Consider the following 27,888-nt stretch of genomic DNA (forward strand, 5'->3'; position numbering starts at 1 on the left):
CCCCGTGGGGCCGGGGGGCCGCGGGCAGCAGGGCCCCCCGTCCTGCCCCCCGTCCTGCCCCACATCACGTCCTGCCCCACGTCCTGCCCCACGTCACGTCCTGCCCCACGGCGCCGTGGGGCCGGGGCCGCCTCACACCTGGGTGTCCTTGAGGGAGCGACGGGGGGCCTGCGGAGCGGGGACAGGGGACAGCGCCGTGAGCGGGGACATGGGGACAGCGTGGGGACAGTGCGGGGACATGGGGACAGCGTGGGGACAGCGTGGGGACATGGGGACAGCGCGGGGACAGGGGACAGCGTGGGGACACGGGGACATGGGGACAGTGTGGGGACATGGGGACAGTGCCATGAGCGGGGACAGCGCGGGGACATGGGGACAGCGTGGGGACACAGGGACAGCGTGGGGACACGGGGACATGGGGACAGTGCGGGGACACGGGACAGCACCGTGAGCGGGGACAGCGCGGGGACATGGGGACAGCGCAGGGACACGGGGACAGGGGACAGCGTGGGGACATGGGGACAGCGCCATGAGCGGGGACAGCGCGGGGACATGGGGACATGGGGACAGCGTGGGGACACGGGACAGTGTGGGGACATGGGGACAGCGCGGGGACATGGGGACAGGGGACAGCGTGGGGACACGGGGACATGGGGACAGTGCAGGGACATGGGGACAGTGTGGGGACATGGGGACAGTGCCATGAGTGGGGACAGCGCGGGGACATGGGGACATGGGGACAGCGTGGGGACACGGGGGCAGCGTGGGGACATGGGGACAGTGTGGGGACATGGGGACAGTGCTGTGAGCGGGGACAGCAGGAGGACATGGGGACAGCGCGGGGACAGTGTGGGGACATGGGGACAGTGTGGGGACGTGGGGACATGGGGACAGCACTGTGAGCGGGGACAGCGCGGGGACATGGGGACAGTGTGGGGACACGGGGACAGGGGACAGTGCCGCGAACGGGGACAGAGCGGGGACATGGGGACATGGGGACAGTGCGGGGACATGGGGACAGTGCGGGGACACAGGGAGAGCGTGGGGACATGGGGACATGGGGAGAGCGTGGGGACACGGTGGGGACATGGGAACAGCGCAGGGAGCGGGGACACAGGGACACGGGGAGAGAGTGGGAACATGGGGACAGCACCGTGAGCGGGGACACGGGGACAGCGCGGGGAGCGGGGACATGGGGACACGGGGAGAGTGCGGGGACCAGGTGGCACCTGGGACACCCACCCTGTCCCCGGTGCCACCCGCGACACCCACCTTGTCCCTGAGGGACCCAATGCCACCCGGGACACCCACCTTCCCCAGGGGACCTGGTGGCACCCGGGACACCCACCCTGTCCCTGAGGGACCCGGTGACACCTGTGATACCCACCCTGTCCCTGTGGGACCTGGTGGCACCCAGGACACCCACTTTGTCCTTGGGGAACCCGGGACACCCACTTTGTCCTTGGGGAACTTGGTGCCACTCGGGACACCCACCCTGTCCCTGGTGGCACCCAGGACACCCACCTTCCCTGGGGGACCTGGTGGCACCCAGGACACCTACCCTGTCCCTAAGGGACCCAATGCCACCCGTGACACCCACCCTGCCCCTGGCGGACCCGGTGCCACCTGGGACACCCACCTTCCCCAGGGCACCTGGTGGCACCTGGGACACCCACCCTGTCCCCGGTGCCACCCGGGACACCCACCTTGTCCGTGGGGGACCCAGTGACACCTGGGACACCCACCCTGTCCCCGGGGGACCCGGTGCCACCCGGGACACCCACCTTGTCCCTGAAGGATCCAATGCCACCAGGGACACCCACCTTCCCCAGGGGACCTGGTGGCACCTGGGACACCCACCCTGTCCCTGAGGGACCTGGTGCCACCCAGGACACCCACCCTGTCCCTAAAGGACCTGGTGGCATCTGGGACACCCACCTTGTCCTTGGGGAACTTGGTGCCACCTGGGACACCTACCTTGTCTATGGGGGACCCAGTGACACCCGGGACACCCACGCTGTCCCTAAGGGACCTGGTGCCACCCGGGACACCCGCCCTGTCCTTGGGGACCTGGTGCCACCTGGAACACCCACCTTGTCCTTGGGGAACCTGGTGCCACCCAGGACACCCACGCTGTCCCTGAGGGACCCAATGACACCCAGGACACCCACCCTGTCCCTGATGGCACCCAGGACACCCACCTTGTCCCTGAGGGACCTGGTGACACCCAGGACACCCACCCTGTCCCTAAAGGACCTGGTGGCACCCGGGACACCCACATTCCCTGGGGGACCCGATGGCACCTGGGACACCCACCTTGTCCTTGGGGAACTTGGTGCCACTCGGGACACCCACCCTGCCCCTGGGGGACCCGGTGCCACCTGGGACACCTACCTTGTCCCTAAGGGACCCAATAACACCTGGGATACCCACCCTGTCCCTGAGGGACCCAATGACACCCGGGACACCCACGCTGTCCCTAAGGGACCTAGTGCCACCCAGGACACCCACCCTGTCCCTGGTGCCACCTGGGGCACCCACCTTGTCCTTGAGGGACCCAATGACACCTGGGACACCCACACTGTCCCTAAGGGACCTGGTGCCACCCAGGACACCTACTCTGTCCCTGAGGGACGTGGTGCCACCTGGGACACGCACCTTGTCCTTGGGGGACCTGATGGCACCCAGGACACCCACCTTGTCCCTGGGGGACCCGGTGCCACCTGGGACACCCACCTTGTCCCCGAGGGACCCAGGACACCCACCCTGTCCCTGAGGGACCTGGTGGCACCCGGGACACCCACCCTATCCCTGGGGAACCTGGGACACCCACCTTGTCCCTGAGGGACTCAATGCCACCTGGGACACCCACCCTGCCACTGGCGGACCCGGTGCCACCCGGGACACCCACTTTGTCCCCGGGGGATCTCGTGCCACCTGGGACACTCACCCTGTCCCTGAGGGACCAGTGCCACCCGGGACACCCACCTTGTCCTTGGGGAATTTGGTGCCACTCGGGACACCCACCCTGCCCCTGGGGGACCCGGTGCCACCCAGGACACCCACCCTGTCCCTGAGGGACCCGATGACACCCGGGACACCCGCCCTGTCCCCGAGGGACCCAGGACACCCACCTTGTACCTGAGGGACCTGGTGGCACCCGGGACACCCACCCTGTTCCTGGAGGACCCGGTGCCACCCGGGAGACCCACCCTATCCCTGATGGCACCCAGGACACCCACCTTGTCCCTAAGGGACCCGATGCCACCCGGGACACCCACCCTGTCCCTGGTGCCACCCTGGACGCCCACCTTGTCCCTGGGGCACCCAGGACACCCACCCTGTCCCTGATGGACCTGGTGCCACCTGGACACCCACCTTGTCCCTGAGGGACCCGGTGCCACCCAGGACACCCACCCTGTCCCTGGTGCCACCCGGGGCACCCACCCTGTCCCTAAGGGACCTGGTGCCACCTGGGACACCCACCCTGCCCCTGGAGGACCCGGTGCCACCTGGGACACCCACTTTGTCCTTGGGGAACTTGGTGGCACCCGGGACACCCACCCTGTCCCTGGTGCCACCCTGGACGCCCACCCTGTCCCTGGGGGACCAGGGACACCCACCCTGTCCCTGAGGGACCTGGTGCCACCCAGGACACCCACCTTGTCCCCGAGGGACCCGGGACACCCACCTTGCCCTTGCCCTTGCCCTTGCCCTTGTCCTTGTCCTTGCCCGTGTCCCTGTCCCTGGTGGCGGTGGCGCGTGGCGAGCGGCGCGTGGCGGCGCGGGGGCTGCCGGTGGCCGCGCGGCGCAGGAGGCTGCTGCCCAGGCGCTTGGGCGTGTTGAGGATGCTGAAGGCCAGGGACTGGCGGCGCGCGGCCTGCGGGGACACGGGGACAACGCGGTGACGTGGGGGGGACGCGGGGGACAACGCGGTGACATGGGGGACACGGGGGGGACGTGGGGGGGACGCGGGGGACACAGCGGTGACATGGGGGGACGCGGGGGACACCGTGGGGACGTGGGGGACACAGCGGGGATGTGGGGGGGACGTGGGGGGGACATGGGGGACACGGCGGTGACATGGGGGGACGTGGGGGACACAGCGGGGACGTGGGGGGGACGTGGGGGACACAGCGGTGACATGGGGGGACACGGGGGACACCGTGGGGACGTGGGGGACACGGCGGGGAACACGGCGGTGACATGGGGGGGACGTGGGGGGGACGTGGGGGACACGGGGGGGACATGGGGGGGACGTGGGGGGGAAGCGGGGGACACCGCGGGGACGTGGGGGACACCGTGGGGACGTGGGGGACACAGCGGTGACATGGGGGGGCGCAGGGGACACCGTGGGGACACGGAGGGACGTGGGGGACGTGGTTACATGGGGAGACGCGGGGGACATGGAGGACACGGCAGTGACATGGGGGGGACGCGGGGACACGGTGGGGACGTGGGGGGACGCAGGGGGGGACGCGAGGGGGGACATGGGGGACACGGCGGTGACATGGGGGGGAAGCGGGGGACACCGCGGGGACGTGGGGGACACCGTGGGGACGTGGGGGACACAGCGGTGACATGGGGGGACGCGGGGGACACCGTGGGGACACGGAGGGACGTGGGGGACACGGGGGGGACATGGGGGGGACGTGGGGGACGTGGTTACATGGGGAGACGCGGGGGACATGGAGGACACGGCAGTGACATGGGGGGGATGCGGGGACACGGTGGTGACGGGGGGACACGGTGGTGACACGGCGGTGACGGGGGGACGGGGGGGACACGGGGGACACGGCGGTGACGGGGGGACGCGGGGGACACGGCGGTGACGTGGGGGGATGTGGGGGGACACGGCGGTGACGGGGGGGACACGGGGGACACGGTGGTGACGGGGGGACGCGGGGGACACGGTGGTGACGTGGGGGGATGTGGGGGGACACGGCGGTGACGGGGGGACGTGGGGACACGGCGGTGATGGGGGGGACACAGGGGACACGGCGGTGACGCGGGGGACACGGGGGACACGGTGGTGACATGGTGGTGATGGGGGGATGCGGGGGACACAGGGGACACGTCGGTGACGCGGGGGACACGGTGGTGACACGGTGGTGACGCGGGGGACGCGGGGGACACGTCGGCGACGCGGGGGTCTCCGCTGCGCTCACCGTCTTGCCGGGCGTCTCGGCGCGCTGCGTCCGGGCGCTGCGGCGCTCGCGCGGCGTCGGCGGCCGCGGGAAGCAGCTGGGCGGCCTCTTGGCCTGCGGGGACACGCGGGGACACGCGCGGGGGTGGCAGCGGGGGACACGCGGGGGGACACGTGGGGGGACGCGCGCGCGGCGCTACCTCGGGCGTCCCGGGGCCCTGGTGCGACTCGTCCGAGAGGCGCTTGCGCTGCAGCCGCGTGGCCACGCCGGGGCCGGCGGCAACGAGCGCGCTGCGGCGCGCGGCCGGCTGCATGGGCTGCATGGGCTGCATGGGCTGCGTGTGCTGCGCCGGCTGCATGCTCGGCTGCGTGCTCCGCGCCGGCTGCATGCGCTGCAGGGGCTGCATGCTCGCGCGCCGCAGCGTCTCCTCCGGGTCGCCCGTCTTGAGCTCCTCGTCCGTGATGGTGCCGAGCGCCGTAGCGGGCTGCGGAGGAGGAGGCAGCGATGCTGAGTGGCTGCAGCGATGCAGATGCAGCGCCGCGGTGCCGACGCGGTGCCGTGATGCCGATGCAGCACCACGATGCCGATGCAGCGCTGCGGTGCTGCATGCGGCTCTCACCCTGCTCTCCAGCGGGTAGCAGCTCTTGAGGTGCGGCGGGCACGCGCGGTTGCGCTGCTGCAGCTCCGCGATGCGGTCCCAGCTCCCCGGCGGCTCCGGCTCGTCCTGGCACGTCCCCGGGTAGAGGCTGGCGCCGCTGGCGGCCAGCGAGCGCCGCAGGTTGCCACGCGCGGCCGCACGGTAGCCCGGCAGCGCCCGCAGCGCCGGCGACGGCGACGCATCCGGCTGCGGCGGCGGCTCCCGCGTCGTCTGCGCGACGGGAGGGACGCGGGGGTCAGGATGGCCCATGGGGGACATGGGGGACGCGGGGGCGCCGCTCGCCTTGGTCATGGTGATGTCGATGATCTGCGTGGTGCGGCGGCGCGCCGAGCGCGTGCGGCAGCCCCAGCCCGGCCAGGGGTCGCCGCCGGCTGCGGGCGTCGAGTGGAGGGACTCGAGGGACTGCAGGGACTGCAGGGACTGCAGGGACTCGGCGCTGCGCGGGAGGCGCCGCGACGCCGGGGACTCCGCGGCGCCCGGCTGCGCCGACGCGGCCGAGCGCGAGCGCCGGCGCGGCCTCCTGCGGGGACACGGCGGGTTTGGGGCGCGTTGCGGCGTCTTGCAGCACGTCGCAGCGCCTTGCGGCGCGTTGCTGTGCATTGCAGCACGTCGCAGCGCATTGCAGTGCGTTGCACCATGTTGCAGCACGTCGCGGCACGTCGCGGCACGTCGCAGCACGTTGCAGCGCATTGTGGCGCGTTGCTGTGCATTGCAGCACGTCGCGGCACATTGCAGCACGTCGCGGCACATTGCGGTACATTGCGGTACATTGCAGCGCATTGCAGCACGTTGCGGCATGTCGTGGCACATTGCAGTGCTTTGCGACGCATTGCAGCATGTTGCGGCCCATTGCGGTGCATCGCAGCGCATTGCAGCGCATTGCGGCGCATTGCAGCATGCTGCAGCGCATTGCAACGCATTGCAGACCGTTGCGGCGCATTGCAGCACCTTGCAGCGCGTTGCAGCACATTGCAGCACATTGTGGCGCATTGCAGCGCATTGCAGCATGTTGTGGCGCATTGCACCACGGTGCAGCGCATTGCAACATGTTGTGGCACATTGCAGCGCATTGCAGCACGTTGCGGCTCATCGTGGCACACTGCAGCGTGTCATGGTGCATTGCAGTGCATCGCAGCGCGCCGCGGCGCATTGCGGCGCATGGCATCACCTTGTAGCGCGTTGCGGCACATTGCATCGCATAGCAACGTGTTGCAATGCATTGCAGTGCATTGCGGCGCATTGCAGCACCTTGCAGCGCGTTGCAGCACGTTGCAACATGTTGCAGCGCGTTGCAGCGCATCATGGCACATTGCAGCACGTCGCAGCGCATTGCAGCGTGTTGCGGCACATAGCACTGCGTCGCGGCACATTGCAACATGTTGCGGCGCATTGCGGCACATTGCGGCACATTGCAGCACGTCACGGTGCGTTGCAATGCGTTGCAATGCATTGCGGTGCATTGCAACGTGTTGCAGCACGTTGCAGCACATTGCAGCACATTGTGGCACATTGCAGCGCATTGCAGCACATCACGGTGCATTGCAGTGCATTGCAGCACATGGCAGCGCGTTGCGGCTCATCGCAGCATGTTGTGGCGCATTGCACCGTGGTGCAGCGCATTGCAACATGTTGCGGCACATTGCAGCGCATTGCAGCACGTTGCGGCTCATCGTGGCACACTGCAGCGTGTCATGGTGCATTGCAGTGCATCGCAGCGCGCCGCGGCGCATTGCGGCGCATTGCATCACCTTGTAGCGCGTTGCGGCACATTGCATCGCATAGCAACGTGTTGCAATGCATTGCAGTGCATTGCGGCGCATTGCAGCACCTTGCAGCGCGTTGCAGCACGTTGCAACATGTTGCAGCGCGTTGCAGCGCATCATGGCACATTGCAGCACGTCGCAGCGCATTGCAGCGTGTTGCGGCACATAGCACTGCGTCGCGGCACATTGCAACATGTTGCGGCGCATTGCGGCACATTGCGGCACATTGCAGCACGTCACGGTGCGTTGCAATGCGTTGCAATGCATTGCGGTGCATTGCAACGTGTTGCAGCACGTTGCAGCACATTGCAGCACATTGTGGCACATTGCAGCGCATTGCAGCACATCACGGTGCCTTGCAGTGCATTGCAGCACATCACGGTGCCTTGCAGTGCATTGCAGCACATGGCAGCGCGTTGCGGCTCATCGCAGCATGTTGTGGCGCATTGCACTGCGGTGCAGCGCATTGCAACATGTTGCGGCACATTGCAGCGCATTGCAGCACGTTGCGGCTCATCGTGGCACACTGCAGCGTGTCATGGTGCATTGCAGTGCATTGCAGCGCGTCGCGGCGCATTGCGGCGCATGGCATCACCTTGCAGCACGTTGCGGCACATTGCATCGCATAGCAACGTGTTGCAATGCATTGCAGTGCATTGCGGCGCATTGCAGCACCTTGCAGCGCGTTGCAACATGTCGCAGCGAGTTGCAGCGCGTTGCAGCGCATCATGGCACATTGCAGCACGTCGCGGCGCGTTGCAGCGTGTTGCGGCACATAGCACTGCGTCGCGGCACATTGCAACATGTTGCAGCGCATTGCGGCACATTGCGGCACATTGCAGCACGTCGCGGTGCATTGCAATGCGTTGCAATGCATTGCGGTGCATTGCAGCGCTTTGCAATGCATTGCAGCACATTGCAGCGCATTGCAGCGTGTTGCAGTGCGTTGCAGTGTGTTGCGGCACATAGCACTGCGTTGCGGCACATTGCAACATGTTGCAGCGCATTGCGGCACATTGTGGCACATTGCAGCACGTCACGGTGCATTGCAACGCATTGCAATGCATTGCGGTGCATTGCAGCGCATTGCAGCGCGTTGCAGTGTGTTGCAGCGCGCTGCAATGCATTGCAGCGCATTGCAGTGCGTTGCAGCGTGTCGCAGCGCGTCGCAGCGCATTGCAGCGTGTTGCAGCACGTTGCAGCACGTTGCAGCGCATTGCAGTGTGTTGCAGCGCGTTGCAATGCATTGCAGCGCATTGCAGCGCGTCGCAGCGCATTGCAGTGTGTTGCAGCGCGTTGCAGCACGTTGCAGCGCGTTGCAGCTCGTCGCAGCGCGCGGTACCTGCCGGGCTCGGGCGGCCCCTCGTCCGTGCTCAGCTCCAGGCTGTCCGTGCTCAGGTCACCTGGTGTCACCCGCTGCCTCCCCTGGTCCCCGTCGCGCTCGCGCAGCCGCCGCTCGGCCGCCTCCACCTGCGCATGGGGGCGGCCGTGAGCGCCGCGCGGCGCATGCACGCACCCACGCATGCACTGCTGCAGCGCCATGCGCCCCCACCTGCGCCTCCAGGCCGCGGACGCGCTCCTCGAGGCCGCGCTCGGCGTCCTGCGCGCGCCGCGCCGCGTCCCGCAGCGCCGCGTTGTCCCGCTCCAGCCGCTCCAGCTTCCCGGCCAGCTCCATGCGCCCGCGCGCGGCCTCCGCCTGCAGCTCCTGCAGCTCCTGCACCCAAGGGGGGACAGGGCCGGTTCGGGGGTGCCCACGGTGGCCCCCCTGTGCCCACGCAGCGTCGCCCGTCGTGCGCCCACCTCGCCGCGCTGCCGCTGCGCCCGCGCGTCCTCCTGCTGCTGCGCCAGCGCCGCGCACAGCTCCTGCAGCTGCGGGAGCGACGGTCACGGCCCGCGCGGCGCCGCGGGGACCCCCCGTTGCGGCGGCGCCGCGCGGGGCTGCGGTACCTGCTCGGCCTGCGCCCTCCGCAGCGACTCCAGCTGCTCCACCTGCGGCGAGTGAGCGGCAACCGCTGCGTGCGCTGCAACCCCCGCGTGCGCTGCAACCCCTGCGTGTGCTGCAACCCCCGCGTGCACTGCAACCCCTGCGTGCACTGCAACCCCCTGGAACGCTGCAACCCCCGCGTGCTGCAACCCCTGCGTGCGCTGCAACCCCCTGGCACACTGCAACCCCTGCGTGCGCTGCAACCCCTGCGTGCGCTGCAACCCCCTGGCATGCTGCAACCCCTGCGTGCGCTGCAACCCCCTGGCATGATGCAACCCCTGCGTGCGCTGCAACCCCTGCGCGCGCTGCAACCCCCTGGCACGCTGCAACCCCTGCGTGCGCTGCAACCCCCACATGCTGCAACCCCTGCGTGCGCTGCAACCCCTGCGTGCGCTGCAACCCCCTGGCACGCTGCAACCCCCGGGCACGCTGCAACCCCTGCAAGTGAGCTGCAACCCCTGTGCATGCTGCAAACCCCACGCACGCTGGAATCCCCGTGCGCGCTGCAACCCTGCACTCGCTGCAACCCCCGGGCATGCTGCAACCCCCGGTGGCCGCTCCAGCAGGATTCCCACCCCGCGGGGCCCTGCAGCCGATTCCCGCAGGCCCCGCAGCGCTCCGTCCCCCGCATCCCTACCTGCGCCCGCAGCTGCTGCCGCTCCCGCAGCGCCTCGGCCTCGCTCCGCTCGTGGCTGCAGCTCAGGGCCCGCAGCTCGCGGGCGGCCTCGTCGGCCTGCGCGCGGGCGCGCTGCAGCGCGGCGCCGCGCTCGGCGTCCTCCCGCTGCAGCCGCTGCAGCGCGCGCTCCCGCTCGGCCGCCTGCAGCTGCAGCCGCTCCAGCTCGCCGCGGTGCCGCCCCTCCAGCGCCGCGCGCTCCTGCTGCAGCTGCTGGCAGCGCCGCTGCAGCGGCGCCAGCTCCGCCGCCAGCGCCTGCGCCTTGCCCAGCTCCTGCTGCAGCGCGCACAGCCGCTGCTCCTGCTGCGCCTGCGCGTCCCGGCAGCCCCGCAGCTCGCGCCGCAGCTCGTCCTCGCGCTCGCCCTGCGCGTGCCGCTCGCGCCGCAGCGCCTCGGCGGCGCCGCGCTGCTTGTCCAGCTCGTCCTGGCAGCGCTGCACCTCCACCTGCATGAGCGAGCAGCGCTCGGCCGCGCGCGCCGCCGCCGTCGCCATCTCGGCCTGCAGCAGCCGCAGCCGCTCCTCCAGCTTCTTGCTCTTCTCGGCCTCGGCCAGCACCAGCCGCTTGAGCTCCTTGCTCTCGCCCTCCTTCTCGGCCAGCTGCCGCTGCAGGAGCTGCACCTCGTGCTCCAGGCTGCCCACGAGGCCGCCCGTGCGCTGCAGCTCCTGCGCGCGCTGCGCCAGCTCCGCGCGCAGCCCCTCGGCCGCGGCCGCCTGCAGCTCCCGCGCCGCCCGCGCCGCCTCCAGCAGCCGCTGCAGCTCCGCGGCCTCCCCGCGCGCGGCCTCCAGCGCCGCCGCCGCCTCCCGCTGCTCCCGGCGGCTCCGCTCCAGCTGCGCGCGGAGCGGCCCGGCCTCCTCCGGATTCTCCCGGGTGGAGCCGCGTTCCCGTTGGGAAGCCTCCGTGCTCTCCGTGCGCTCGTCCCGGCTCCCGGCAGCCTCCGGGGAGGCTCGCGGCGCATCCCCTTGCAGCATTGGCTCCTCTGCATCCCGCGGGATTGCATCCATGCGGATCCCCTCGGCTGCGCGCGCGGAGGCCGCCGGCCTCTCCGGCAGGGTGCAGAGCTCTGCATGGGGCTGCAGCTCCTGCGGCCTCTGCATCTCCTGCGGCCTCTGCTGCTCCTGTGGCCTCTGCAGCTCCTGCAGTTGCTCCTGTGGCCTCTGCAGCTCCTGCACTTGCTCCTGTGGCCTCTGCAGCTCCTGTGGCCTCTGCAGCTCCTGCATTTGCTCCTGTGGCCTCTGCTGCTCCTGCGGCCTCTGCAGCTCCTGCAGTTGCTCCTGCGGCCTCTGCATCTCCTGCAGCCTCTGCATCTCCTGCGGCTGCTCCCGCGGCTGCTCCCGCGGCCCCGCGCGCTCCCCTTCCTCCCCGCGTTGCCGCAGCTGCAGCTCCAGCGCCTGCCTGCGCTCCCGCTCGCGGCCGCTCTCCTGCAGCGCCCGCTCGCGCTGCTGCGCCAGCCGCAGCGCCTCGGCCTCCAGCTGCGCCACGCGGGCCAGGCTGCCCTCGAGGCTGTCGGCCGCGCGGCGCTGCTCGTCCTCCAGGATGCCCTCCGTGTTGCGCAGCGACTCCTCGAGCTGCAGCAGCCGCCCCTGCAGCCGCGCGCCGTCCCGCGCCGCCCGCTCGCGGCCCTGCTGGCTCTCGCGCAGCCGCCCCTCCAGCTCGCGCAGCCGCGCCGCCGCCGCGGCCTCCTGCGCCGCCGCGCTGCCCTGCAGCTCCTGCACGCGGCGCGCCAGCTCGGCCCGCTGCTGCTGCAGCTGCTGCTGCGCCGCGGTGTGTTCCTGCAGCGCTGCAGCCCGCTCCTGCGCTGCAGCGTCACGCTCCCGCAGCGCTGCGTCCCGTTCCTGCCGCGCCGCGTCCCGTTCCCGCAGTGCTGCATCCCGCTCCTGCAGCGCTGCATCCCGCTCCTGCACCGCATCCTTGCGCTCCTGCAGCGCCGCATCCCGCTCCCGCAGCGCCTCCTTGCATGCTGAATCCCGCTCCCGCAGCGCTGCCTCCCGCTCCTGCAGCGCCGCATCCTTCTCCTGCAGCGCCGCATCCCACTCCCGCAGCGCCTCCTTGCATGCCGCATCCCGCTCCTGCAGTGTTGTATCCCGCTCCTGCCGTGCCACATCCCGTTCCCGCAGCGCCTCCGTGCGCGCCGCATCCCGCTCCTGCAGCGCTGCATCCCGTTCCCGCAGTGCATCCTCGCGCTCCCGCAGCGCTGCATCCCGCTCCTGCAGCGCCGCGTCCCGCTCCCGCAGCACCTCCTCGCACGCTGCATCCCGTTCCCGTCGCGATGCATCCTGCTCCTGCAGTGCATCCTCGCGCTCCCGCAGCGCTGCATCCCGTTCCTGCAGTGCCGCATCCCTCTCCTGCAGCACTGCATCCCGTTCCTGCCGCGCTGCATCCCGTTCCCGCATTGCTGCGTCCCGCTCCTGCAGCGCCTCCTCGCGCGCTGCATCCCGTTCCTGCAGCGCTGCATCCCTCTCCTGCAGCACTGCATCCCGTTCCCGCATTGCCGCATCCCGCTCCTGCAGCGCCGCGTCCCGCTCCCGCATTGCCTCCTCGCGCGCTGCATCCTGTTCCCGCATTGCTGCATCCCGTTCCTGCAGCGCCTCCTCGCGCACTGTATCCCGTTCCCGCATTGCCGCATCCCGCTCCTGCAGCGCCGCGTCCCGCTCCTGCATTGCCTCCTTGCGCACTGCATCCTGTTCCCGCATTGCTGCATCCCGTTCCTGCAGCGCCGCATCCCGCTCCCGCAGTGCTGCATCCCTCTCCTCGCGCGCTGCATCCTGTTCCCGCATTGCTGCATCCCGCTCCCGCATTGCCGCATCCCTCTCCTGCAGCGCCGCGTCCCGCTCCCGCACTGCCGCATCCCTCTCCTGCATTGCCGCATCCCGTTCCAGCAGCGCCGCATCCCGCTCCCGGAGCGCCGCATCCTGCTCCCGCATTGCCGCATCCCTCTCCTGCATTGCCGCATCCCGCTCCCGCATTGCCGCGTCCCGTTCCCGCAGCGCCTCCTCGCGCACTGTATCCCGCTCCCGCATTGCCGCATCCCTCTCCTGCATTGCTGCATCCCTCTCCCGCAGCGCCGCATCCCTCTCCTGCAGTGCCACATCCCTCTCCCGCAGCGCCGCGTCCCGCTCCCGCAGCGCCTCCTCCCCGCGCTGCAGGCTCCCGCCGAGCTGCTCCGCGCGCAGCCCCAGCTCCCGCTGCAGCGCGTCGGCGCGCGCCCGCTCCTCGTCGGCGCGCCGCTGCAGCGCCGCCGCCTCCCGCTCCCGCTGCAGCCGCAGCGCGTCCAGCCGCGCCGCCGCCGCCGCCTCCTGCGCGCGCAGCTCCCGCTGCAGCTCGGCCTCGCGCAGCCCCTGCGCCTCCTGCAGCTCCTGCACCTTCGCCGACAGCCCCGACGCCTCCTGCTTCAGCTCCTCCAGCTGCCGGGAACGGGGCGGGAATGGGAAGGAGCCCCCGGAGCGTCACCGGATCCCGGTTTGGCCGCTCCGGGGCGCGGGATCCACCGCCCTCCCGCGCCGCGCGGCTCCGTGCGCAATTCCTGCATTCCCGGGATCCCCACGGGAGCCGCGCGGAGGCCGAGCAGGAGCGGATGGCGCTGGAGAGCGGCCAGATCCACCTGCGCGTTCCCGATCGCCTCCCGCCACGTTCCCGATTGCTCCCGCCACATTCCCGATTGCCTCCCATCATGTTCCCGATTGCCTCCCGCCACATTCCCAATCGCTCCTGCCACATTCCCGATTGCCTCCCATCATGATCCCAATCGCTCCCACCACATTCCCAGTTGCTCCCACATTCCCAATCGCCTCCCATCATGTTCCCGATCGCTCCCGCCACATTCCCAGTTGCTCCCACATTCCCAATCGCCTCCCATCATGTTCCCAATCACTCCCGCCACATTCCCGATCATTCCTGCCACGTTCCTGATCACCTCCTGCCATGTTCCCAATCGCCTCCCATCATGTTCCCGATCGCTCCCGCCACATTCCCAGTTGCTCCCACATTCCCAATCGCCTCCCATCATGTTCCCAATCACTCCCACCACATTCCCGATCATTCCTGCCACGTTCCTGATCACCTCCCGCCATGTTCCCAATCGCCTCCCATCATGTTCCCAATCGCTCCTGCCACATTCCCGATCGCTCCCGCCACATTCCCAGCTGCCTCCTGCCACATTCCCAGTTGCTCCAACATTGCCAATTGCCTCCCATCATGTTCCTGATTGCTCCCGCCATGTTCCCAATCGCTCCCACCACATTCCCAGTTGCTCCCACCACATTCCCAATCGCTCCCACCACATTCCCAATCGCCTCCCACCACATTCCCAATCGCTCCCACCACATTCCCAGTCACTCCCACCACATTCCCGATCACTCCGGCCACATTCCCAATCGCTCCCACCACATTCCCGATTGCTCCCACACATTCCCGGTTGCTCCCGCCACATTCCCAATCGCTCCTGCCACATTCCCGATCACCTCCCACCACATTCCCAATCGCTTCCACCACATTCCCGATTGCTCCTGCCTCCCATCATGTTCCTGATCACCTCCCGCCACATTCCCAATCGCCTCCCATCATGTTCCTGATCACTCCTACCACATTCCCGATTGCTCCCGCCACATTCCCGGTCGCCCCCGCCACATTCCCAATCACTCCTGCACATTCCTGATCGCTCCCACCACATTTCCAATTGCTTCCCGCCACATTCCCAATTGCTCCTGCCACATTCCCAATTGCTCCCGCCACATTCCCAATCGCCTCCCATGATGTTCCTGATTGCTCCCACCACATTCCCGATCGCTCCAGCCACATTCCCGATTGCTCCTGCCACACTCCCAATTGCTCCCGCACATTCCTGATCACTCCCACCACATTCCCGGTTGCTCCCGATACATTCCCAATCGCCTCCCACCACATTCCCAATCGCCTCCCATCATGTTCCCAATCACCTCCCACCACATTCCCGATCGCTCCCACCACATACCCAATCTCTCCCGCCACATTCCCAATCACTCCCACCACATTCCCAACCACTCCCGCCACATTCCCAATCTCTCCTGCCACATTCCCAATCGCTCCCGCCACATTCCCAATCACTCCCGCCACATTCCCAATCACTCCCACCACATTCCTGATCGCTCCCACCACATTCCCGATTGCTCCCGCCACATTCCCAATCACTCCCACCACATTCCCAATCTCTCCCACCACATTCCCGATCGCTCCCACCACATTCCCAATTACTCCCACCACATTCCCAATCTCTCTTGCCACATTCCCAATATCTCCCGCCACATTCCCGATCGCTCCCACCACATTCCCAATTGCCTCTCATCATGTTCCCGATCACTCCCGCCACATTCCCAGTCGCTCCCACCACATTCCCAATGGCCTCCCACCACATTCCCAATCTCTCCCGCCACATTCCCAATCACTCCCACCACATTCCCAATCACTCCCACCACATTCCCGATCGCTCCCGCCACATTCCTGGTTGCTCCCACCACATTCCCGGTTGCTCCCGCCTGTGTCCTAGCCGGGCAGGTGCCCCCGGCCGAACGCGGCCGCTCCGGGAAGCGGCCGGGACACCCGGAGCACGCGGGATCCCCGCGGTCCCGGCCGTCCCCTCCGTGTCCCATCGGACGGGGCGGAATTCCCAGCCCCCCCGGCCCCGCTCGGCTCTCCCGGCGTTCCCAGCGGCGCTCCCGGGATGTCCCGTACCTGGAGTGCGTCCCCCAGGACCTCTCCCTTCTCCTGCGCCTTGTCCCGCTGCTCGGCCAGCTGCTCCTCCAGCAGGGACACCTTTCCCTGCAGGATCTCCAGCTTCTCCTCGGAGCATTTCTGCGGCGGAGACGGCGGGAACGTCGGGAAAAGCCGAGCGCAAACACGGGGGGATCCCTGCCCGCTCCGCAGGGAAGGATCCGCGGGCGGCCCCGTCCCGCTCGTCCTGTCCTGCATGTCCCCATCCCACATGTCCCTGTCCCGTTCACCTTGTCCCACATGTCCCCATCCCGCTCACCTTGTCCTGCATTTCCCTGCCTTGCTCGCCTTGTCCTGTATCCCGCTTTTCCCTGTCCCGCTCACCTTGTCCTGCATTTCCCCATCCCGCTTGCCCTGTCCCGCATGTCCATGTCCTGAATGTCCCCATGCTGCTCACCTTGTCCCACATGTCCCCATCCCGCATGTCCCTGTCCCGCTCGCTCTGTCCCGCTCGCCCCATCCTGCATGTCCCCGTCCCGCTCACCTTGTCCCACATGTCCCCGTTCCGCTCGCCCCGTCCTGCATGTCCCTGCCCTGCATGTCCCCATCCCACTCACCCTGTCCCGCATGTCCCCGTCCTGCTCACCTTGTCCTGCATCCCGCATTTCCCTGTCCCTCTCGCCCTGTCCCCCATGTCCCTGTCCCGCTCGCCCTGTCCCGCTTTTCCCTGTCCCGCTCACCTTGTCCCGCATTTCCCCATCCTGCTCATCCTGTCCCGTGTGTCCCCATCCCGCTCGTCCTGTCCCACATGTCCCCGTCCCACATGTCCCCATCCCACATGTCCCCATCCCGCATGTCCCCGTCCCACTCGTCCTGTCCCACATGTCCCCGTCCCACATGTTTCCCCATCCTGCTCACCCTGTCCCGCTCACCTTGTCCCGCATTTCCCCATCCCGCTCGTCCTGTCCCACATGTCCCTGTCCCACATGTCCCCATCCCGCATGTCCCCATCCCGCATGTCCCCATCCCGCTCGTCCTGCCCGCAGCTCCCTGTCCCGTTCACCTTGTCCTGCATTTCCCTGCCCCGCTCGCCTTGTCCTGTATCCTGCATTTCCCCATGCCGCTCAGCTTGTCCCACATGTCCCCATCCTGTTCACCTTGTCCTGCAGCTCCCCGTCCCACTCTCCCTGTCCCACATGTCCCCGTCCCGCATTTCCCCATCCCGCTCACCCTGTCCTGCATGTCCCCGTCCCGCATGTCCCCGTCCCATGTCCCCGTCCCGCGTGTCCCCGTGTCCCCACGCCCCCACCTTGCCCCGCATGTCCCCATCCCCCATGTCCCCGTCCCATGTGTCCCTGTGTCCCCGCACCACCCACCTTGTCCCACATGTCCCCATCCCCCATGTCCCTGTCCCGTGTCCCCGTGTCCCCGCGCCCCCACCTTGTCCCGCATGTCCCCGTCCCCCATGTCCCTGTCCCATGTCCCCGCGTCCCCGCGCCCCCACCTTGTCCCGCATGTCCCCGTCCCATGTCCCTGTCCCGCGTGTCCCCATGTCCCCGCACCACCCACCTTGTCCCGCATGTCCCCGTCCCCCATGTCCCCGTCCCGCGTGTCCCCGCGTCCCCGCGCCCCCACCTTGTCCCCCATGTCCCCGTCCCGTGTCCCCGTGTCCCCGCGCTCCCACCTTGTCCCGCATGTCCCCGTCCCCCATGTCCCCGTCCCACGTGTCCCCACGTCCCCGCGCCCCCACCTTGTCCCCCATGTCCCAATCCCGCGTCCCCGCGTCCCCGCGCCCCCACCTTGTCCCGCATGTCCCCATCCCACGTGTCCCGTCCCCCATGTCCCCGTCCCACGTGTCCCCACGCTGCCCACCTTGTCCCACATGTCCCCGTCCCCCATGTCCCCGTCCCATGTCCCCGCGTCCCCGCGCCCCCACCTTGTCGTGCAGCGCGGCGCGCAGCTCGCCCTCCAGCTGCGCCTGCTTGCCCTGCGCCTGCGCCAGCGCCGCGTTGTGCTCCTCGGAGAGCTCGTTGAGGGCCTCCTGCAGCTGCACCAGGTGGCTGCCGATCTCCCGCAGCTGCGGAGGGGCCGCTCAGCGCCGCATCCCGCCCGGCACGGCGCCACCGCCACCGCGAGGGGGGACCCCGTCCCGTCCCGTCCCGTCCCATCCCATCCCGTTAACCAGGGAGCCAAAGGGAAACCCGGGAGGCTCCAGGGAGTGGGATAGGGGGCAAGGCAGCGGTGGGGCCTCCACTGCGGAGGCCGGTGCCGCCGTGGGGCCTCCCTGACGCAGGGTGACCACACGGTGTCACCGCGTCCCTCCGCCCTGGCCCTCGGCACGGGGCAGCGAGGGGGGGACCCCATCCCATTAACCAGGGAGCCAAAGGGAAACCCGGGAGGCTCCAGGGAGCGGGATAGGGGGGAAGGCAGCAGGGCCTCCACTGTGGAGGCTGGTGCCGTCATGGGGCCTCCACGCGGTGCCACCACGTCCCTCCTCCCCGGCCCACGGCACAGGGCAGCGCAAGGGGGGACCCCATCCCATCCCATTAACCAGGGAGCCAAAGCGAAGCCCGGGAGGCTCCAGGGAGGGGATGGCAGCAGTGGGGCCTCCACCATGGAGGCCGGTGCCGCCGTGGGGCCTCTCTGGCGCGGGGCCACCGCGCGGTGCCACCGCGTCCCTCCGCCCTGGCCCACGGCACGGGGCAGCGAGGGGGCATCCTCGTCCCATCCCGTTAACCAGGGAGCCAAAGCGAAGCCTGGGAGGCTCCAGGGAGCGGGATAGGGGGGGAAGGCAGCGGGGCCTCCACTGTGGAGGCCGGTGCCGTCATGGGGCCTCCCTGGTGCAGGGCCACCGCGCGGTGCCACCGCGTCCCTCCGCTCTGGCCCACGGCACGGGGCAGCGCAAGGGGGGACCCCCGTCCCATCCCGTTAACCAGGGAGCCAAAGGGAAACCCGGGAGGCTCCAGGGAGCGGGATAGGGGGGGAAGGCAGCGGTGGGGTCTCCACTGTGGAGGCCGGTGCCACCGTAGGGCCTCCCTGATGCAGGGTGGCCGCGCGGTGCCACCACATCCCTCCACTCTGGACCACGGCACGGGGCAGCGCAAGGGGGGACCCCCATCCCGTCCCGTTAACCAGGGAGCCAAAGCGAAGCCCGGGAGGCTCCGGTGGGGACGGCAGCGGCGAGGCCGGCGCCGCCCCGGGGCCCCCCGGCCGCGCGGGCACCTTGAAGGAGAGGTCCCCGTTCTCCTCGGAGAGCTGCCCGATCCTGCGCTCCATCTGGCCCTTCTCCGTCTTGAGCTCCTGGCTCTGCCGCAGGGCCTCGTGCAGCCGCGCCAGGAGGCTGCGCGAGGGGAGGCCGGCGCTGAGGCCGCGGAGGCCCCACGGAAACCCCCGGGATTTCGGCACCGGAGCGGCCTCTCCGCGCGGGAGGAGCCGCCGTTTCCAGGGATGGAAGGGTCCGGGATGCGGAAGGGGAGGCGGGTGCAGCGGAGGCGGCTCCGTCCCCGGCCTCCGCGGAGGCACCGACCTGTCGTTCTTGTCGCGCAGCTCCTGCAGCTCCTGCGGCTCCGGCTTGTCCTGCCGCTCGTGCAGCAGCGCCAGGCGCTCGACGCGCTGCTGCAGCAGCGAGAGCTGCGCGTCTGCGGGGGGACGGGGCGGCAGCGCCGCGGGGACGGGGCGTCAGCGTCATGGGGACGAGGTGTCACCGTCATGGGGACAAGGTGCCACCATCACAGGGACAATCCCGTCACCATCATGGGGACGGGGCGGCAGCGCCACGGGGACGGGGTGTCACCATCATAGGGACGGTCCCGTCACCATCATGGGGACAAGGTGCCACCATCACAGGGACAATCCCGTCACCATCATGGGGACGGGGCGTCAGCGCCGCAGGGACGGGGTGTCACCATCATAGGGACGATCCCGTCACCATCACGGGGACAGGGTGTCACTGTCATGGGGACGGGGTGTCCCCGTCACAGGGACAAGGTGCCACCACCACGGGGACGATCCCGTCACCATCATGAGGACAGGGTGTCACCATCACAGGGATGGGGCGTCACCGTCACAGGGACAAGGTGCCACCATCACGGGGACGAGCCTGTCACCATCATGGGGACGGGGCATCAGCGCCGCGGGGACAGGGTGCCACCTCCATGGGGACAAGGTGCCACCACCGTGGGGACAGGGTGTCACCGTCACAGGGACAAGGTGCCACCACCGCGGGGATGATCCCGTCACCATCACGGGGACGATCCCGTCACCATCACGGGGACAATCCCGTCACCATCATGGGGACGGGGCGTCAGCGCCGCAGGGACGGGGTGTCACCGTCATGGGGACAAGGTGCCACCGTCATGGGGACGATCCCGTCACCATCATGGGGACAAGGTGTCACCATCACGGGGACAGGGTGTCACCATCACGGGGACGGGGCGTCACCGCCACGGGGACGGGGTGTCACCGTCACAGGGACGATCCCGTCACCATCATGGGGACGGGGCATCAGCGCCGCGGGGACAGGGTGTCACCGTCACGGGGACAAGGTGCCACCACCGCGGGGACGATCCCGTCACCATCGCGGGGACAAGCCCGTCAGCGTCATGGGGACAGGGTGTCACCATCACAGGGACGGGGTGTCACCATCATGGGGATGGGGTGTCACCATCATGGGGACGGGGTGTCACCACCGCGGGGACGATCCCGTCACCATCATGGGGACAAGGTGCCACCATCACGGGGACAATCCCGTCACCATCATGGGGATAGGGCGGCACTGTCATGGGGACGGGGTGTCACCACCACAGGGACGAGGTGCCACTGTCATGAGGACGAGGTGCCACCGTCACGGGGACGGGGTGTCACCGTCATAGGGACGATCCCATCACCATCATGGGGACGGGGTGCCACCGTCACGGGGATGGGGTGTCACCGTCATAGGGACGAGCCCATCACCATCATGGGGATGGGGCATCAGCGCCGCGGGGACAGGGTGCCACCTCCACGGGGACAAGGTGCCACCACCGTGGGGACGGGGTGTCACCGTCACAGGGACAAGGTGCCACCACCGCAGGGACGATCCCGTCACCATCACGGGGACAAGCCCGTCAGCGTCATGGGGACGAGGTGCCATCGCCACAGGGACGGGGTGTCACCATCATGGGGACGAGGTGTCACCACCGCGGGGACGATCCCGTCACCATCATGGGGACGGGGCATCAGCGCCGCGGGGACAGGGTGCCACCGTCACGGGGACAAGGTGCCACCACCGCGGGGATGATCCCGTCACCATCACGGGGACAAGCCCGTCAGCGTGATGGGGACAAGGTGCCACCACCGCAGGGATGAGGTGCCACCATCATGGGGACGATCCCGTCACCATCATGGGGACAAGCCCGTCAGTGTCATGGGGACAGGGTGTCACCGCCACGGGGACGGGGTGTCACCGTCACAGGGACGAGGTGTCACCATCATGGGGATGGGGTGTCACCGTCATGGGGACAAGGTGTCACCATCATAGGGACAAGGTGTCACCACCACAGGGACAGGATGCCACCGTCACAGGGACAAGGTGCCACCGCCACGGGGACGATCCCATCGCCATCAAGGGGACGGGGTGTCACCGTCATGGGGACCAGGTGCCACCATCATGGGGACAAGGTGTCACCGTCACAGGGACAAGGTGCCACCGCTGCGGGGACGATCCCGTCACCATCACGGGGACGAGCCCGTCAGCGTCATGGGGATGGGGTGTCACCACCGCGGGGACAAGGTGCCACCATCACGGGGACGGGATGTCACCGTCACGGGGACAAGGTGCCACCACCGTGGGGACGATCCCGTCACCGTCGCAGTGCCGGACCCCAGGAGCCCCACGCGCTGCCGGCTCCGGGAACGCCGAGCGGATGCGGGAGCCCCGCGGCCGCGCCGGGATGCTCCGCGCTCGGCATTCCCGGCATTCCCACCCCTCGGCATTCCCGGCATTCCCGCCGGCTCCTCACCCTTCTCCGTGAGCAGCCTGCGGTTCTCCGCCAGCTCCAGCTCCAGCTCGTCCCGGTTCTCCCGCTCCGCGGCCAGCTGCTTCCGCAGGCGCCGCAGCTGGAATTGCGGCGTCCGCATCACGTCCCCCACGGGCGACGCGGGCGGGAGGCTGCGGGAAGCGGCGGATTCGGCGCCCGGACCCCACGGAGGCCCCCGGCTCCCGACCCGGCTCCGTTCCCGGCATCGGAGCTCCCGCTTTGCTGGGAATTCGCTGCCGGATCCCGGCGGGAACGCGAGCCCGTTCCGTGCGCCCCGGCGCTTGGAGCCTCCAAATGGACGGAGCGGAGGCTCCGAGGGGAGGCCCGCGGTACCTGTGCACGGAGGAGGAGGAGGAGGATGAGGATGAGGAGGACGCGATCTTCTGCAGCTCCAGGAAGCGCACGTCCCGCCGCGGCGGCGGCGACCGCTGCTCCGAGCCGGGCGCTGCCGGGAAAACGTCACCGTCACCGCGGAGCATCCCGGGATGCTCCAGCAGGGACACACGGGGCACCCGGGCGCATCCCGGCGGGTTGGGGATCTCCAGAGCAGGAGACTCCACAGCCTCTCCGGGCAGCCTGTGCATTCCGGTGGGAATGGGGGGATCCTCCTCGCAGGAGGCCCCGGGATGCACACGGAGGCCGGCTCCGGCCTCCAGGATGGGAATGGGATAACGAGGCCCCTCGGCGGAGCGGAACGGCCGGGAGCTCCGCGCGGTCGGATGGGACCGGCCCTGGGCACCGGGATGTCCCCAACCCCACGGGGTCCCCACGGGGTCCCCGCTCACCCGTGTCCTGCAGGAAGGTCTCCAGCTCCCGGCCCAGGCTCTCCTCGTGCTCCAGGAGGAAGCGCAGGATCGCGGCCAGCTCCACCTGCGGGAGCGGGGAAGGGATAGCGCATGGAGCGCCGCTCCGGAACCCGCCGGCGTTCCTGGGAGCGGGGAAGGGATAGCGCACGGAGCGCCGCTCCGGACCCGCCGGCGTTCCCGGGAGCCCGGAGCGCACGGAGCGCCGCTCCGGACCCGCCGGCGTTCCCGGGAGCGGGGAAGGGATAGCGCACGGAGCGCCGCTCCGGAACCTGCCGGCATTCCCGGGATCCCAGAGCGCACGGAGCGCCGCTCCGGACCCGCCGGCGTTCCCGGGAGCGGGGAAGGGATAGCGCACGGAGCGCCGCTCCGGACCCGCCGGCGTTCCCGGGAACCCGGAGCGCATGGAGCGCCGCTCCGGACCCCCCCAGCATTCCCGGGAGCCCAGAGCGCACGGGAAAGGCCCCGGCACACGGAGCGCCGCTCCCGACCTCCCTGGCGTTCCTGGGAACCCGGAGCACACGGAGCGCCACTCCCGACCTCCCCGGCATTCCCAGGGATCCCGGAGCACCGGGAAGGCCCCAGCACACGGAGCGCCTCTCCCAACCTCCCCGGTGTTCCCGGGAACATGAAGCGCACGGAAGGCCCCCACGCACACAGCACCGCTCCCAGCATTCCCAAGGATCCCGGAGCACCGGGAAAGGCCCCAGCGCCCACGCACAGAGCGCTGCTCCTGACCTCCCTGTCATTCCCAGGATTCCGGAGCACCGGGAAAGGCCCCAGCGCCCACGCACAGAGCGCTGCTCCTGACCTCCCTGTCATTCCCAGGATTCCGGAGCACCGGGAAGGCCCCAGGGCACGGAGTGCCACTCCCGACCTCCCCAGCATTCCCAGGAAACCCGAAGCACCGGGAAAGGCCCCTAAGCACGGAGCACCGCTCCCGACCTCCCCGTCATTCCCAAGGATCCCGGAGCGCCGGGAAGGCCCTGCGCATGGAGTGCCGCTCCCGATCCCCCCCATCATTCCCAAAGATCCCGGAGCACTGGGAAGGCCCCGTGCCCGGAGCGCCGCTCCCGCCCCCCGATCATTCCCAAGGATCCCAGAGCACCGGGCAGGCCCTGGTGCCCACAGCGCCGCTCCCACCCCCCCTGTCATTCCCAAGGATCCCAGAGCACCGGGAAAGGCCCTGGCGCCCGGAGCGCCGCTCCCGACCCCCCCGGCATTCCCAATGATCCCGGAGCCCCGGGAAGGCCCCCGCACCTGCAGCGCTGTTCCCACCCCCCCGTCATTCCCAATGATCCCGGAGCCGCTCCCAGCCCCGTTCCCACCCCCCCGTCATTCCCAGGATCCCGGAGCCGCGCCAGCCCCGCTCCCGCCCCCCCCGGCATTCCCAGGATCCCGGAGCCGCGCCAGCCCCGCTCCCCCCCGGCATTCCCAGGATCCCGGAGCCGCGCCAGCCCCGCTCCCGCCCCGCGGTACCTGCACCGGATACTCCAGCTGGCTGCAGTCGGCCGGGCTGCGGCTGCCCAGGGACGTGTGATAGAGCAGCAGGGCGGCCACCTGCGGGGACGGGAGCGCGGCCGCATGGCCCCGTGTGTCCGGGGTCCCCACACGTGTCCCGGGGTCCCCACGCGTGCCCTGGGGTCCCCGTGCGTGTCCCAGGGTCCCCATGTGCCCTGGGGTCCCCATGTGTCCCGGGGTCCCCACGCACGTCCCGGGGTCCCCACGCGTGTCCCGTGGTCCCTGTACACCCTGGGGTCCCCATGCGCGTCCGGCTGTCCCCGCACGTCCTAGGGTCCCAGTGTGCCCTGGGGTCCCCACGTGTCCCAGGGTCCCCACGCATCCAGGGGTCCCCACGTGTCCCAGGGTCCCCACGTGTCCCAGGGTCCCCGCATGTCCTGGGGTCCCCATGTGCCCTGGGGTCCCCACGTGTCCTGGGGTCCCTGCGCATCCCGGGGTCCCCGTGCCCGTCCTGCTGTCCCCAAGTGTGTCCTGGGGTCCCTGTGTGCCCTGGGGTCCCCACACGTGTCCCGGGGTCCCTGCACGTCCCGCCGTGGCCGCACACATCCCACCGGGATGCATCCTGCCATCCCTGTCCGTGTCCTGCTGTCCCGCCGTCCCGTGCGCATCCCGCTGCGGCCGTGCTCATCCCGCCATCCCCATGCACATCCTGGCGTTCCCGTGTGCATCCCGCCATCCCCGCGCATCCTGCCGTCCCCACGTGTCCCCGCCGTCCCCACGCGTCCCCGCCGTCCCCATGTGCCCCCCCCGTCCCCACGTGTCCCCGTGTCCCCACGCCACCTTGGCCAGCTCCAGCTCGTCGCCCTGCAGCAGCTTCTGCTCCGACACCGGCGGCTCCGGGGCCGGGCGCTGCTTCCCGCGCCCTGCGGGGACACGGAGCGGCCGCTGGCACCGGGACGCGGAGCCGCTTCCCGGGGGAGCTGCTTCCCGCTCCGCTCCCACCGGGAATGTGGAGCCGCTTCCCGCTCCGCGCTCCCGCTTACTCTGCAGGAAGTCGCACACGAATCCGACCCGCTCCGGGAGCGGCCGCTCCAGCGCCGAGTCGCCCTCCGGTGTCCTGTGCCTGGGAGAGAGCGGAGCTCGCACGGAGCACCGGGAGTGCACGGAGAGCCCGGAGCGCACGGAGCGCACGGAGCACACGGAGCACATGGAGCATCCGGAGCGCACGGAGCACCCGGAGCGCATGGAGCAGCCGGAGCACATGGAGCACCCGGAGCACCCAGAGCACATGGAGCGCATGGAGCGCCTGGAGCGCACGGAGCGCCCGGAGCACATGGAGCACATGGAGCATCCGGAGTGCATGGAGCACCCGGAGCGCATGGAGCAGCCGGAGCACATGGAGCACCCGGAGCGCATGGAGCACCCGGAGCGCATGGAGCGCACGGAGCGCCCGGAGCACATGGAGCGCACCCAGAGTGCATGGAGCGCACCCGGAGCACATGGAGCACATGGAGCGCACCCGGAGCACATGGTGTGCACCCGGAGCACACGGAGCACATGGAGCACATGGAACGCATCCGGAGCGCATGGAGTGCACTCAGAGTGCATGGAGCGCCCCCGGAGCATCCGGAGCACATGGAGCGCACCCGGAGCGCATGGAGTGCACCTGGAGCACCCGGAGCACATGGAGCACATGGAGCGCACCCGGAGCGCATGGAGTGCACCTGGAGCACCCGGAGCACATGGAGCACATGGAGCGCACCCGGAGCGCATGGCGTGCACCCGGAGCACACAAAGCGCATCCGGAGTGCATGAAGCGCACCCGGAGCGCATGGAGCACCCGGAACACATGGAGCACACCCGGAGCGCATGGCGTGCACCCGGAGCGCATGGAGCACACCCGGAGCGCACCCGGAGCACACGGAGCACCCGGAGCACACGGAGCACACCCGGAATGCCGAGCGGAGCGCGGGCTGCGGCCGGCCCTGCCACGCTGCTCCGGGACCCTCCGGTCACTTCCAAGCCCTCCAGCAGGGATGGGCCCCGGGGACAGCACCTCGCGTCCGGGATTCCCTCATCCTCCCGGGAATTCCCGGCCGGTTCCTCGTGGGACACCCCCCGCCCCCGGGACGCTCCACCATGGCCCCATGGATTAACCGGGGCCGATTAAATGTATCCCACGTGCGGGCTCCCGTTTCCGGGATAGGGATAGGGATGGGGATGGGGATGGGGATGGGGATGGGATGGGGATGGGATGGGATGGGGATGGGATGGGATGGGGATGGGGATGGGGATGGGGATGGGGATGGGGATGGGGATAGGGATGGGGATAGGGATGGGGATGGGGATGGGATGGGATGGGGATGGGGATGGGGATAGGGATGGGAATGGGGATGGGAATGGGGATGGGGATGGGATGGGGATAGGGATGGGGATGGGATGGGATGGGGATGGGGATGGGGATGGGGATGGGGATGGGGATGGGATGGGGATGGGGATGGGGGATGGGGATGGGGATGGGGATAGGGATAGGGATGGGGATGGGGATGGGGATGGGGATGGGGATGGGGATGGGGATGGGGACGGGGATGGGAATGGCAGGCCGGGACGTGCCCGGCTCCGCGGGGAGGCCGGGATGCGGCCGGATCCCGGCGCTCGCTCACAGCTGGTTGATGATCCCGATGAAGGCTCCGCAGTCCCGGAGCTGCTCCAGCGCGGCCGGGGGCTCCGTGCGGCCGCCGGCGCTGCCGACCTGCGCGGGAGCCGTGAGGACCGCGGCATTCCCGGCGCCGGCCCCGCATCCCAACCGCTGCCCGGCCCCTTCCCGACCGGAGCCGCTTCCCCATGGAGCGGCTTCCCCACGGAGCGGCTTCCCAACCAGAGCACCTTCCCCATGGAGCGGTTTCCCAACCGGAGCGGCTTCCTACCCCAGGCTGCATCCCATCCTGAGCTGCTTCCCAACCGGAGCTGCTCCCCAAACCCAGGCTGGACCCCAATTCCCGGCTGCTTCCCCACCGGAGCAGCTTCCCATCCCAGGCTGCTTCCCATCCTGAGCTGCTTCCCAAACCCGGGCTGCTTCCCAACCGGAGCTGCTCCCCAAACCCAGGCTGCTCCCCATCCCGAGGTGCTTCCCAGCTGGATCTGCTTCCCACCCCGAGCTGCTTCCCATCCCGAGCTGCTCCCCATCCCTGGCTGCTTCCTGCCCCAAGCTGCTTCCCAGCTGGATCTGCTTCCCATTCCAAGCTGCTCCCCATCCCAAGCTGCTCCCATTCTGGGTTGCTTCCCATCCCGGGCTGCTTCCCAACTGGATCTGCTCCCCATCCCAACCTGCTTCCCACCCGGACACGCTCCCATCCTGAGCTGCTCCCCATCCCGAGTTGTTCCCCATCCCGAGCTGCTTCCCAACCGGATCTGCTCCCCATCCCGAGTTGTTCCCCATCCTGAGCTGCTTCCCGCCCGGCCGCGCTCCCATCCCGGCCGTTCCCGTTCCCGTTCCCGTTCCCGTTCCCGTTCCCGTACCCAGGCCAGCAGCGCCGCAGCCCTCGCGTCCTGCAGCGGCATCGCGGAAGCGGCGACGGCGACGGCCCCGTCACCTGCGGAGAGCGGCGGGACGGAGTGAGCGGGAGCGCCGGGAGCGGCCGGAGCGCGGCCGGGAACGAGCGCATCCCGGGAGCGAGCGCGTCCCGGGAGCACATCCTG

The 27,888-nt window shown here is 69.5% G+C and overlaps 1 protein-coding gene across 1 annotated transcript; it reads right to left on the reverse strand.

The window, feature by feature from the left end:
- Positions 1-132: 132 nt before the first annotated feature.
- Positions 133-27,750, reverse strand: LOC148592702 (nuclear mitotic apparatus protein 1-like). The gene is made up of 24 exons (XM_088534057.1): positions 27,709-27,750; positions 26,853-26,941; positions 25,233-25,312; positions 25,030-25,112; positions 24,208-24,288; positions 22,711-22,795; positions 22,259-22,370; positions 21,908-22,056; positions 19,435-19,546; positions 19,131-19,248; positions 17,845-17,985; positions 15,930-16,049; positions 11,570-13,627; positions 10,190-10,936; positions 9,516-9,557; positions 9,369-9,437; positions 9,121-9,282; positions 8,911-9,038; positions 5,767-6,325; positions 5,527-5,631; positions 5,347-5,454; positions 5,169-5,261; positions 3,692-3,880; positions 133-168 (listed from the first exon to the last, which is right to left on the reverse strand). Exons 1-24 carry the CDS (start codon positions 27,748-27,750, stop codon positions 133-135), a joined length of 5,508 nt encoding a protein of 1,835 aa, XP_088390183.1.
- Between the last annotated feature and the right edge of the window lie 138 nt (positions 27,751-27,888).

Source organism: Tinamus guttatus, unplaced genomic scaffold (assembly GCF_059628265.1).
Source record: "Tinamus guttatus ecotype Peru unplaced genomic scaffold, ASM5962826v1 Tinamus_guttatus_pri_ptg000533l, whole genome shotgun sequence".
Classification (NCBI taxonomy): Eukaryota; Metazoa; Chordata; class Aves; order Tinamiformes; family Tinamidae; genus Tinamus; species Tinamus guttatus.

What these genes read in the sequence shown, in the direction of transcription:
- LOC148592702 (XM_088534057.1), bottom strand. Translation starts at nt 27,750, where the DNA reads ATGCCGCTGCAGGACGCGAGGGCTGCGGCGCTGCTGGCCTGG. An exon ending in CGCAGCGGCAGCGCGGCGAG is followed by an intron (nt 9,283 to 9,368) that starts GTGGGCGCACGA and finishes CCTTGGGTGCAG; the next exon opens with GAGCTGCAGGAGCTGCAGGC. An exon ending in GCTACCCGCTGGAGAGCAGG is followed by an intron (nt 5,632 to 5,766) that starts GTGAGAGCCGCA and finishes CCTCCTCCGCAG; the next exon opens with CCCGCTACGGCGCTCGGCAC.